Genomic DNA, 13,441 nt, shown 5'->3' on the forward strand with positions numbered 1-13,441 from the left:
TATTTCTTTTTTAGATTATTTTAATGAAATAATCTACAGCAAAAAAAGCAAGCAAAATAATCTTTGTTTGCTCTTGCCCACCGAGGACAGTCGAGCAGATGTCTCAACCGAAATATCTGCGTATTTATCCTCCCTTTTTTCACTGGTTGGAAATATCTTCTTTTTTATTATTCACAATCTCCTTCATTTTGCCATTTTATTTTATATTGTGTTTATATTTATTTATAGATTACTTTATTTCATATCCCTCCCTCTTAAGGCTATGTTTGATTAAATTCCTATTAAATATCATTGAATTATATTTTATTTTTATATTTCTTTTATAGATAATATTTTTGTCGAATTTTATTTTAGACGGATGACGACTTAACGACTTACAAACAAGCTTTTGATCATTTTCAGAAGAAATGCTTTTCTTGGGTACTCTTAACGAAGAAATATGACAAAAAGTCCCTTGAGAAGAGACATAAAAACGTTTTTAGACAAATTAGCAAAATAGTGGATTTGTGCGAGACACTTGTTAATCAGGTAAATATTTAACATGTACTAAATTCAATAAGCAATGTGTTTACGTAGACTAGGAAAACATTTAAGCCGAAAGAAAACACTTTATTTGATGTGTTGTTCGAATTTGGCTTTTTTTTCGTGTTTAACTTTGCCTTTTAAAATTGACAAGTTAACCAATTAGTTCTCGTGGAATTCCTATTAAATGAAAGTCACTGAATTGATTCGATATTCCCTGAAAACGGGGAAAGGAGCCCTTTAGTCCAGTTAATTCCTATAAAAAAAAAGTCCTGAATTGATTCGATATTCCCTGAAAACGGGGAAAGGAGCCCTTTAGTCCAGTTAATTCCTATAAAAAAAAAGTCCTGAATTGATTCGATATTCCCTGAAAACGGGGAAAGGAGCCCTTTAGTCCAGTTAATTCCTATAAAAAAAAAGTCCTGAATTGATTCGATATTCAATGAAAACGGGGAAAGGAGCCCTTTAGTCCAGTTAATTCCTATAAAAAAAAAGTCCTGAATTGATTCGATATTCAATGAAAACGGGGAAAGGAGCCCTTTAGTCCAGTTAATTCCTATAAAAAAAAGTCCTGAATTGATTCGATATTCAATGAAAACGGGGAAAGGAGCCCTTTAGTCCAGTTAATTCCTATAAAAAAAAGTCCTGAATTGATTCGATATTCAATGAAAACGGGGAAAGGAGCCCTTTAGTCCAGTTAATTCCTATAAAAAAAGTCCTGAATTTATTCGATATTCAATGAAAACGGGGAAAGGAGCCCCTTAGTCCAGTTAATTCCTATTAAAAAAAAGTCCTGAATTGATTCGATATTCAATGAAAACGGGGAAAGGAGCCCTTTAGTCCAGTTAATTCCTATAAAAAAAAAGTCCTGAATTGATTCGATATTCAATGAAAACGGGGAAAGGAGCCCTTTAGTCCAGTTAATTCCTATAAAAAAAAGTCCTGAATTGATTCGATATTCAATGAAAACGGGGAAAGGAGCCATTTAGTCCAGTTAATTGCTATTAAAAAAAAGTCCTGAATTGATTCGATATTCAATGAAAACGGGGAAAGGAGCCCTTTAGTCCAGTTAATTCCTATAAAAAAAAGTCCTTAATTGATTCGATATTCAATGAAAACGGGGAAAGGAGCCCTTTAGTCCAGTTAATTCCTATAAAAAAAAGTCCTGAATTGATTCGATATTCAATGAAAACAGGGAAAGGAGCCCTTTAGTCCAGTTAATTCCTATAAAAAAAAGTCCTGAATTGATTCGATATTCAATGAAAACGGGGAAAGGAGCCCTTTAGTCCAGTTAATTGCTATTAAAAAAAAGTCCTGAATTGATTCGATATTCAATGAAAACGGGGAAAGGAGCCCTTTAGTCCAGTTAATTCCTATAAAAAAGTCCTGAATTGATTCGATATTCAATGAAAACGGGGAAAGGAGCCCTTTAGTCCAGTTAATTCCTATAAAAAAAAGTCCTGAATTGATTCGATATTCAATGAAAACGGGGAAAGGAGCCCTTTAGTCCAGTTAATTCCTATTAAAAAAAAGTCCTGAATTGATTCGATATTCAATGAAAACGGGGAAAGGAGCCCTTTAGTCCAGTTAATTCCTATAAAAAAAGTCCTGAATTGATTCGATATTCAATGAAAACGGGGAAAGGAGCCCTTTAGTCCAGTTAATTCCTATTAAAAAAGTCCTGAATTGATTCGATATTCAATGAAAACGGGGAAAGGAGCCCTTTAGTCCAGTTAATTCCTATAAAAAAAGTCCTGAATTGATTCGATATTCAATGAAAACGGGGAAAGGAGCCCTTTAGTCCAGTTAATTCCTATAAAAAAAAGTCCTGAATTGATTCGATATTCAATGAAAACGGGGAAAGGAGCCCTTTAGTCCAGTTAATTCCTATAAAAAAAAGTCCTGAATTGATTCGATATTCAATGAAAACGGGGAAAGGAGCCCTTTAGTCCAGTTAATTCCTATTAAAAAAAAGTCCTGAATTGATTCGATATTCAATGAAAACGGGGAAAGGAGCCCTTTAGTCCAGTTAATTCCTATAAAAAAAAGTCCAGAATTGATTAGATATTAAATGAAAACGGGGAAAGGAGCCCATTAGTCCAGTTAATTCCTATAAAAAAAAGTCCTGAATTGATTCGATATTCAATGAAAACGGGGAAAGGAGCCCTTTAGTCCAGTTAATTCCTATTAAAAAAAGTCCTGAATTGATTCGATATTCAATGAAAACGGGGAAAGGAGCCCTTTAGTCCAGTTAATTCCTATAAAAAAAAGTCCTGAATTGATTCGATATTCAATGAAAACGGGGAAAGGAGCCCTTTAGTCCAGTTAATTACAATTAAAAAAAAGTCCTGAATTGATTCGATATTCAATGAAAACGGGGAAAGGAGCCCTTTAGTCCAGTTAATTCCTATAAAAAAAAGTCCTGAATTGATTCGATAATCAAAGAAAACGGGGAAAGGAGCCCTTTAGTCCAGTTAATTCCTATAAAAAAAAGTCCTGAATTGATTCGATATTCAATGAAAACGGGGAAAGGAGCCCTTTAGTCCAGTTAATTCCTATAAAAAAAAAGTCCTGAATTGATTCGATATTCAATGAAAACGGGGAAAGGAGCCCTTTAGTCCAGTTAATTCCTATAAAAAAAAAGTCCTGAATTGATTCGATATTCAATGAAAACGGGTAACGGAGCCCTTTAGTCCAGTTAATTCCTATAAAAAAAAGTCCTGAATTGATTCGATATTCAATGAAAACGGGGAAAGGAGCCCTTTAGTCCAGTTAATTCCTATTAAAAAAAAGTCCTGAATTGATTCGATATTCAATGAAAACGGGGAAAGGAGCCCTTTAGTCCAGTTAATTCCTATTAAAAAAAGTCCTGAATTGATTCGATATTCAATGAAAACGGGGAAAGGAGCCCTTTAGTCCAGTTAATTCCTATAAAAAAAAGTCCTGAATTGATTCGATATTCAATGAAAACGGGGAAAGGAGCCCTTTAGTCCAGTTAATTCCTATTAAAAAAAGTCCTGAATTGATTCGATATTCAATGAAAACGGGGAAAGGAGCCCTTTAGTCCAGTTAATTCCTATAAAAAAAAGTCCTGAATTGATTCGATATTCAATGAAAACGGGGAAAGGAGCCCTTTAGTCCAGTTAATTCCTATAAAAAAAAGTCCTGAATTGATTCGATATTCAATGAAAACGGGGAAAGGAGCCCTTTAGTCCAGTTAATTCCTATTAAAAAAAAGTCCTGAATTGATTCGATATTCAATGAAAACGGGGAAAGGAGCCCTTTAGTCCAGTTAATTCCTATTAAAAAAAAGTCCTGAATTGATTCGATATTCAATGAAAACGGGGAAAGGAGCCCTTTAGTCCAGTTAATTCCTATTAAAAAAAGTCCTGAATTGATTCGATATTCAATGAAAACGGGGAAAGGAGCCCTTTAGTCCAGTTAATTCCTATAAAAAAAAGTCCTGAATTGATTCGAAATTCAATGAAAACGGGGAAAGGAGCCCTTTAGTCCAGTTAATTCCTATAAAAAAAAGTCCTGAATTGATTCGATATTCAATGAAAACGGGGAAAGGAGCCCTTTAGTCCAGTTAATTCCTATAAAAAAAAGTCCTGAATTGATTCGATATTCAATGAAAACGGGGAAAGGAGCCATTTAGTCCATTTAATTCCTATAAAAAAAAGTCCTGAATTGATTCGATATTCAATGAAAACGGGGAAAGGAGCCCTTTAGTCCAGTTAATTCCTATAAAAAAAAGTCCTGAATTGATTCGATATTCAATGAAAACGGGGAAAGGAGCCCTTTAGTCCAGTTAATTCCTATAAAAAAAGTCCTGAATTGATTCGATATTCAATGAAAACGGGGAAAGGAGCCCTTTAGTCCAGTTAATTCCTATAAAAAAAAGTCCTGAATTGATTCGATATTCAATGAAAACGGGGAAAGGAGCCCTTTAGTCCAGTTAATTCCTATAAAAAAAAGTCCTGAATTGATTCGATATTCAATGAAAACGGGGAAAGGAGCCCTTTAGTCCAGTTAATTCCTATTAAAAAAAGTCCTGAATTGATTCGATATTCAATGAAAACGGGGAAAGGAGCCCTTTAGTCCAGTTAATTCCTATAAAAAAAAGTCCTGAATTGATTCGATATTCAATGAAAACGGGGAAAGGAGCCCTTTAGTCCAGTTAATTCCTATAAAAAAAAGTCCTGAATTGATTCGATATTCAATGAAAACGGGGAAAGGAGCCCTTTAGTCCAGTTAATTCCTATAAAAAAAAGTCCTGAATTGATTCGATATTCAATGAAAACGGGGAAAGGAGCCCTTTAGTCCAGTTAATTCCTATAAAAAAAAGTCCTGAATTGATTCGATATTCAATGAAAACGGGGAAAGGAGCCCTTTAGTCCAGTTAATTCCTATAAAAAAAAGTCCTGAATTGATTCGATATTCAATGAAAACGGGGAAAGGAGCCCTTTAGTCCAGTTAATTCCTATAAAAAAAGTCCTGAATTGATTCGATATTCAATGAAAACGGGGAAAGGAGCCCTTTAGTCCAGTTAATTCCTATAAAAAAAGTCCTGAATTGATTCGATATTCAATGAAAACAGGGAAAGGAGCCCTTTAGTCCAGTTAATTCCTATAAAAAAAAGTCCTGAATTGATTCGATATTCAATGAAAACGGGGAAAGGAGCCCTTTAGTCCAGTTAATTCCTATAAAAAAAAGTCCTGAATTGATTCGATATTCAATGAAAACGGGGAAAGGAGCCCTTTAGTCCAGTTAATTCCTATAAAAAAAAGTCCTGAATTGATTCGATATTCAATGAAAACGGGGAAAGGAGCCCTTTAGTCCAGTTAATTCCTATAAAAAAAAGTCCTGAATTGATTCGATATTCAATGAAAACGGGGAAAGGAGCCCTTTAGTACATTTTATTCCTATTAAAAAAAAGTCCTGAATTGATTCGATATTCAATGAAAACGGGGAAAGGAGCCCTTTAGTCCAGTTAATTCCTATAAAAAAAAGTCCTGAATTGATTCGATATTCAATGAAAACGGGGAAAGGAGCCCTTTAGTCCAGTTAATTCCTATAAAAAAAAGTCCTGAATTGATTCGATATTCAATGAAAACGGGGAAAGGAGCCCTTTAGTCCAGTTAATTCCTATAAAAAAAAGTCCTGAATTGATTCGATATTCAATGAAAACGGGGAAAGGAGCCCTTTAGTCCAGTTAATTCCTATTAAAAAAAAGTCCTGAATTGATTCGATATTCAATGAAAACGGGGAAAGGAGCCCTTTAGTCCAGTTAATTCCTATAAAAAAAAGTCCTGAATTGATTCGATATTCAATGAAAACGGGGAAAGGAGCCCTTTAGTCCAGTTAATTCCTATAAAAAAAAGTCCTGAATTGATTCGATATTCAATGAAAACGGGGAAAGGAGCCCTTTAGTCCAGTTAATTCCTATTAAAAAAAAGTCCTGAATTGATTCGATATTCAATGAAAACGGGGAAAGGAGCCCTGTAGTCCAGTTAATTCCTATTAAAAAAAAGTCCTGAATTGATTCGATATTCAATGAAAACGGGGAAAGGAGCCCTTTAGTCCAGTTAATTCCTATTAAAAAAAAGTCCTGAATTGATTCGATATTCAATGAAAACGGGGAAAGGAGCCCTTTAGTCCAATTAATTCCTATAAAAAAAAGTCCTGAATTGATTCGATATTCAATGAAAACGGGGAAAGGAGCCCTTTAGTCCAGTTAATTCCTATAAAAAAAAGTCCTGAATTGATTCGATATTCAATGAAAACGGGGAAAGGAGCCCTTTAGTCCAGTTAATTCCTATTAAAAAAAAGTCCTGAATTGATTCGATATTCAATGAAAACGGGGAAAGGAGCCCTTTAGTCCAGTTAATTCCTATTAAAAAAAAGTCCTGAATTGATTCGATATTCAATGAAAACGGGGAAAGGAGCCCTTTAGTCCAGTTAATTCCTATAAAAAAAAGTCCTGAATTGATTCGATATTCAATGAAAACGGGGAAAGGAGCCCTTTAGTCCAGTTAATTCCTATAAAAAAAAGTCCTGAATTGATTCGATATTCAATGAAAACGGGGAAAGGAGCCCTTTAGTCCAGTTAATTCCTATTAAAAAAAAGTCCTGAATTGATTCGATATTCAATGAAAACGGGGAAAGGAGCCCTTTAGTCCAGTTAATTCCTATAAAAAAAAGTCCTGAATTGATTCGATATTCAATGAAAAAGGGGAAAGGAGCCCTTTAGTCCAGTTAATTCCTATAAAAAAAAGTCCTGAATTGATTCGATATTCAATGAAAACGGGGAAAGGAGCCCTTTAGTCCAGTTAATTCCTATTAAAAAAAGTCCTGAATTGATTCGATATTCAATGAAAACGGGGAAAGGAGCCCTTTAGTCCAGTTAATTCCTATTAAAAAAAAGTCCTGAATTGATTCGATATTCAATGAAAACGGGGAAAGGAGCCCTTTAGTCCAGTTAATTCCTATTAAAAAAAAGTCCTGAATTGATTCGATATTCAATGAAAACGGGGAAAGGAGCCCTTTAGTCCAGTTAATTCCTATAAAAAAAGTCCTGAATTGATTCGATATTCAATGAAAACGGGGAAAGGAGCCCTTTAGTCCAGTTAATTCCTATTAAAAAAAAGTCCTGAATTGATTCTATATTCAATGAAAACGGGGAAAGGAGCCCTTTAGTCCAGTTAATTCCTATAAAAAAAAGTCCTGAATTGATTCGATATTCAATGAAAACGGGGAAAGGAGCCCTTTAGTCCAGTTAATTCCTATAAAAAAAAGTCCTGAATTGATTCGATATTCAATGAAAACGGGGAAAGGAGCCCTTTAGTCCAGTTAATTCCTATAAAAAAAAGTCCTGAATTGATTAGATATTCAATGAAAACGGGGAAAGGAGCCCTTTAGTCCATTTAATTCCTATTAAAAAAAAGTCCTGAATTGATTCGATATTCAATGAAAACGGGGAAAGGAGCCCTTTAGTCCAGTTAATTCCTATAAAAAAAAGTCCTGAATTGATTCGATATTCAATGAAAACGGGGAAAGGAGCCCTTTAGTCCAGTTAATTCCTATAAAAAAAAAGTCCTGAATTGATTCGATATTCAATGAAAACGGGGAAAGGAGCCCTTTAGTCCAGTTAATTCCTATAAAAAAAAAGTCCTGAATTGATTCGATATTCAATGAAAACGGGGAAAGGAGCCATTTAGTCCAGTTAATTCCTATAAAAAAAAAGTCCAAGGGTGTTCGCGGTGTCAGGTTCAAGTGATCGTGAATTTGATGGTAACGATGGATTTCACGTCAAGTCCCATCACAATTTTAAGTGCTACAAGGATCGAATTGAAAAGTAGGCTATAGATATAAGCTTAGTGACATCATCTTATTTTTGAAATGATAGAAAATTGTGCTTTTTCCTTTTGGCAACTCTGCTGCAAGGGCTTCAGGCTTCTTCTCAGAGTCAAATCCTTAATTCTTTTCTACTGTGCCATATTTTGGCTGTGTGCACAAATTTCGGCTTATAAACAGCCCTTTAAGTCTTATATATAACGTTCTGATATGTAATGTTCTTATATATTATTTCGTTCTTCTACGGCCTTCGGCCCCTTCGGCTCTTTCGTTCTCTTTTATCTCAGTTAAAAACTATTTTTTTTATCACTATTGCTTTTTGATCCATTTATTGATTAATTAAGTTTGTTAATAAGAAATTTAATAAGTATTTCAAAACCCTGAACTAACCAAAGCAAAATTCAATAGTCGTTTAGTGGTTCTTAAGTGGCTCAACATTAGTGGCCTCAATAGCCAAAGAAGGCGAGGTATTCCACAATTAGTAATTCTGTTAACAAATTAATGTTGCCCTGTTGTTTTTCTCGGGTTTTCTGCATGAAGTTTGAAAAGAGTACTGGTGAGTTGAATACTTAAGATAAGGTTTATTTATAAAAAAATGACTGTCAGCAGCCCAGATGGGCCGAATTCGTATTTCAGAGTCAGACATAAAAACAACCACACCATGAAATTTTTTTTTATATAATGTTGGTAAAAATGATAGATACATAAGTCAAGATGTCGATAAGTTTAAAAACAATTGAAACTACTAGAGTTTAGAAAAAAAATTAAGCATTTTGATAATTTAGAGGACAAAAGTTTTTAAGGAATTTAGTAAAAAATAAACTATGCAAACAGAACATTTGCAAAATTTTGCCAAAATTTTACTGCTGCTAGTTTACTATTGCTACCGACTCACTGAGCAGTTTGACGCAAACACAGTAGCCGAAAGATGTGCTTGTTTCTTGGCTTTCTTAGCTTAAGTGTTGCCACTCTCCGAGCATCTTGTGACAGCAAAGTTGTCTATATTCTTGATCTGAAAATCATCAATATTCTTAATAATCCTAAAAGCTTCTGCTAAATTGTAGAGAAGGAATTTGAGGTCTGGTGGTTCTCTGAGAGTAGGAAATATTCTTCAGGTATGGAATCATCCTTGTAGCCCTTATCTGAAATCTAATCTCTCTTTAGACTCTTTAGCTCCAAGCACCTGAGACTCTCAGTCAAATTCCCTGAAAACCAAACTGTGGTGCAACATTTCAGAAGAAGAAGAATAAAACTTGTATGAAGTCCCATGATATTCCACTGCCATAGACCACTGCCTATTCGAATGTAATATGCTGACGTCTGCACAGCATACCTTGCTTTGTAAACTGTCAAAGTGCTTCAAACACCACAAAATCTCACTATCAGCCAAGAGCCTAGCCAACTATACCTGCACACAGAGCAGAGAAATCAACATCTATCATCTTATATTTGAACTCCTTGAGTCGAAAGATCTACTGAAAGATATCTGAGAATATCTAATAAATAAGAGACAACCAAGCCAGTAGCTCTGTAGCCCACAGAGTGAAGCAAAAGGAAAAGGGTTAAATAGTATCTACTGAAAAGCCCGCCTGCTGTGAAATAGAAGAAGAAGAAGATATTCCGAGTGGTGAACCTATTCGCAATTCCTGCTTTATGCTAAAAGGCAGTTATTAACAACTCCTACTACCTCATGCAATTGTTTTTTTGTTTTAAGTGAGCATCAAAGCCGCCACCAAAGTCACGCACAAACTCACTGCATTGAAACACCATATTAGAGTACAATCAAGCCGGGGATGATCAGGCTTTTAGTTTCGATCGTAATGAAGAACAATGTAATTTGTAAATAGAGTAGATGGTCTCTTTGATAGACACATGGTCTGTAATAGAACAGTGTGATTGTTTTCAGTTCTTCTGTAGTTGTTCTCCAACAATGAAGAACAATGTAATTTGTAACTAGAGTAGATGGTCTCTGTGATAGGCAAATCTGGCATTACTTTTTCAGAATTGTATAAAAATGATTCAGTTCACTTGTTGATATATAGTCTATCCTAGGGCAGAACTATGGTAGATAGGCATAGAGTAAGAAGAAATCAAATAGTCCATCAGTTCTGTGAGTCATTTAAAGGCAATTGGATATCACAAAAAAATGATTTAAGTTAGTGAATTTAAATCACATCCATTGACATACTGACTGTAAAGGTCAAGGCATGTACGAACTTTTTGATAGTAGCATGGTGACTAAAATGGCGTAAATCAACATTGAAACTGAAGAATATTACTGGGCCCAAGTTACTTCATTGGGGCATCCCACTCAAAACATCAGCTGAAGAAGAAGAAGATAGTTCAATTTTTCAAAAGGAGATCTTCCAGATAAGAAGAAAAAAGAATAAAAAGCAAAAACTATAAAGGTTAAATAGCAAAAATTGAATAAAGGTTAAAAAGCAAAAACCAATAAAGCGTGAAATCTTGAACACCTCCTGCGAACCCTTTCAACCCTAAATTCCGCTGTTGAATTTATTGAAAACCTAGATGAGGGGTAATATTCCACCGGAAGAAGAACTCAGTTTGTACAAGACCCAGGGAATACCAGTGGCTGAACCTTATTAATCATATGAAATTATAATCAGGCTGCGAATAATCAGGCTCATAGCATCAATCGTCATTGAGATTGTCATAATTTGATGAGTTATTTGAATTGGAATTAAACTCACATCATTGAAATAGGGAAACAATGTCATATTGGAGGAGACAACTAGCACAAAGCCAGTGTTGTTGCCAGTGTTACTCACAAAGCCAGTGTTGTCAGTACTGGCGTAAATAGCATGTCATGTGCGAGTATCTTAATAGTGGTAGATTAATACTATAAGTTGAACCATTGATGTACATGTACAATAATTTTGGGCCCAATATGCTTCTTTGGGGCACCACACTTAAACATTGATTGAAGAGGATAATTGGCTTTCAAAAAAGAAAAAAAAAATGCCCGAAGAAAAAGGAAAAACAGAGAGTAATAATCCTGCCCCCTTCTCATATCTGAATGTTAAACCTAGAACAACAACAGTTTATTTTTGAAATTTTTTATTCGCTGGTTTAATTATATACATAATCAACAATGGATAATAGTTTAAATTGTTAATCCCACTGAGTAGGCTAATCTATGGTTACCTCAAACATAATTGCTATTTATTTTTTATTTTTTTAATTACTATTTATGTCAAAAAGCTCAATTATTGGTCTATTTGAATTATAAATGGAAACCAAGGCTGTATCTAGGGGGGAGGGGTACCAGGCTGTCCCCCTCCCCCCCAGACATTTTTGTCAGACTCGTAAAATTGTTTAAAAAAAATGCATGTAAACAAATTTTTTATGAGTTTTTTAAAGTTTATCTTTGTAGCCCCTTCCCAAAACAAAAATCCTGGATACGCCCTCGATGGAAACACCCCCTAAAATTGTTTTAGTTCAACTATAAAACTTTATAGTGGATTCTTGTTAAGACTACGTAAGTTTCACGATTCGAAAATAAATTAATGAAAAAAAAGAAGAAAAAAACAGATTAATCATGTTATCGGTATTGTTAACACAATTTACCTTTGTTTCTTCTTCAATCTTCTTTATTTCTTCTTATTTTTACAGGGCAGTGTCAAGGCAGAGTGTCTTAACAAGGTTGAACACGCCCAAGCTATTCTTCGTAGTCATCTATATCATATGAAATCATTATTTACAGAGGAGCCTGATGTAGTTGAGCCTTATGTAGATGAGCCTGATGTAGAGGAGCCTTCTCCCGAAATACCTCTTCCTTCATGTAATATATACCCTAACACAAGATCATCTTCCCCTAAGAAAGAAGTTACCCTTTCTGATCTGGAACCTCGTCCAAAAAGTTCAATACCTGAAGAGTGTACTCCACCAGGGACTAGAATTACTGAAGCTCATAGGCATAAAAGAAGACGAATTCTCCAGAGTAGTGTATCAAAACCTGGTACTCGAGTAATCGAACCAGTTCCTTGCGATAATGTCGCAACAATTCACTCAGTAATGAATAAAGAAACTGTTGAAGAAAGTAGAGAGAAGTCTTTTGAAGAATATCTTTGTCGAACCCCAGAACGTTCTTTTGTGCCCCCATATTTATCCCGAACTGCCAAAGGAAGAAAAGGAAGTCTTGGAAGTGCTATTACTAGTAATCCAGTTATGAACGATCCATCAGGAGTGGATTCATTCCAAACGTGCTGCAGTCAGTCTCTTGGTAATATTAACAAGAATAATAGGAATAAGTGAAATTGTTATAAGGTGTATTCCAGTCTTAACTCTCAGCGAGTTCTAAGTAATTCTTCTCGACTGCCATGAGAGTACCAACTAACGCCGCCTCAACTACGCGTTGTCTAGAACGGTCTATTTTTTTTTTTCTTTTTTTTTTTACAGTGGTGAAAGCAAAAATAAATAATAGTGCTGAAAAAGGAAAAAAAAATTCAATGGCGAGATTATAAATACTTACGTAAATTACCTACACTTCAACAAACAACGATATTTGTGTATCTAATTCCTTTCTAAGTAGCTCAAATTAGTAGCTCTAAGTAGTGCAAACCAAGCAGCTCAAAAAAGCCTGTTTTGTCAAAAAAAAATAAATTTTGTCGCTATTATTAGGTACGCCTTTCAATACTTTTGGGTTCCTTGTATTTCAATAAACCATTTTCTCTGACTTACTCCTTAAAATGGGAGAGTTGGCCCGAGTTAATTCTAGTATATAATATTTCCTCGTATAAGGGCTCTAAGCTCTAAACATCTGAGTTAATTTTAAGTGTCTGGATTGATCTAGATTTACCTGGAGCAGGTTGAAGTTAAGTTTGGAACACATTTTTTTTCCATGACTATGTGATGTAAATTCCCTGTTGTTGTTAGTGTCTTTTTGGATAAGTGTTATTGTGAAAATTAAAAATTGTTCATTGAGAAAAAATTAGAAAAAAATTCTAGATCGCAGGATGGCCTCTGCTTAGAGATTGATGTGAGCGTCATTTTGTTTGTTTTTTCTTAAATTGTGCTTTACGAATAATGTAAGGCTAATCAGTACGAATAGTCTAATCTATAAAAAAATTGCTACACTTATGCAACTATGGAAATTAATTATAATATTAAGTTTAAAGTTAAGTACAAATATATTTAAGTACAAATAGATTTTAAACTCGCTGGACGAGTTTAAAATCAACGTTTTATACAAAAAATTATTCATCCTATCCATCGGAATAATTGTTGGTAGTCAGAATGACAGTAGTTTCTTATTTTATCCTGATTTCGAAAGCTATATTGAAAGAAGGGTTAAGATGGCTAGGACACGTTCTGCGGATGAAGGATGCCTGATGGCCAAAGATCGTCCTCTGTGGCCATCTAGGGCCAAATGAAAAGCAGCTCGTCCCCAAATGAGGTAGGAGGATGTCGCAAGGAAGGATTTAAGGTAAATTGGAACTTCTTGGGAAGGTATATAGAGGGAGGTTTGGAATAGATTGGGATGCAGGAGGAAAGTGTGTGGCTCTGTTGCCCTCAGGTGGCTTAATGTTGCAGTGAGTTACTA

At 34.8% G+C, this 13,441-nt stretch overlaps 1 protein-coding gene across 9 annotated transcripts in view; it reads left to right on the plus strand.

Annotated features, from left to right (window-relative positions):
• LOC148951626 (uncharacterized) overlaps positions 1–12,821 on the plus strand; it is a 36,409-nt gene extending 23,588 nt beyond the window's left edge. For all 9 annotated transcript variants that reach the window (XM_089090376.1, XM_089090375.1, XM_089090378.1 and 6 more), the window contains 2 exons: positions 355–528; positions 11,512–12,821. In XM_089090376.1, the coding sequence (XP_088946502.1) occupies positions 355–528; positions 11,512–12,153 (816 nt within the window). In that variant the 3' untranslated portion in view covers positions 12,154–12,821. The remainder of the gene's footprint in view (positions 1–354; positions 529–11,511) is intronic.
• Positions 12,822–13,441: the final 620 nt, after the last annotated feature.

Source organism: Artemia sp. Qi Xiang Cuo, chromosome 6 (assembly GCF_049724085.1).
Source record: "Artemia sp. Qi Xiang Cuo chromosome 6, ASM4972408v1, whole genome shotgun sequence".
In the NCBI taxonomy this organism is placed as follows: domain Eukaryota; kingdom Metazoa; phylum Arthropoda; class Branchiopoda; order Anostraca; family Artemiidae; genus Artemia; species Artemia sp. Qi Xiang Cuo.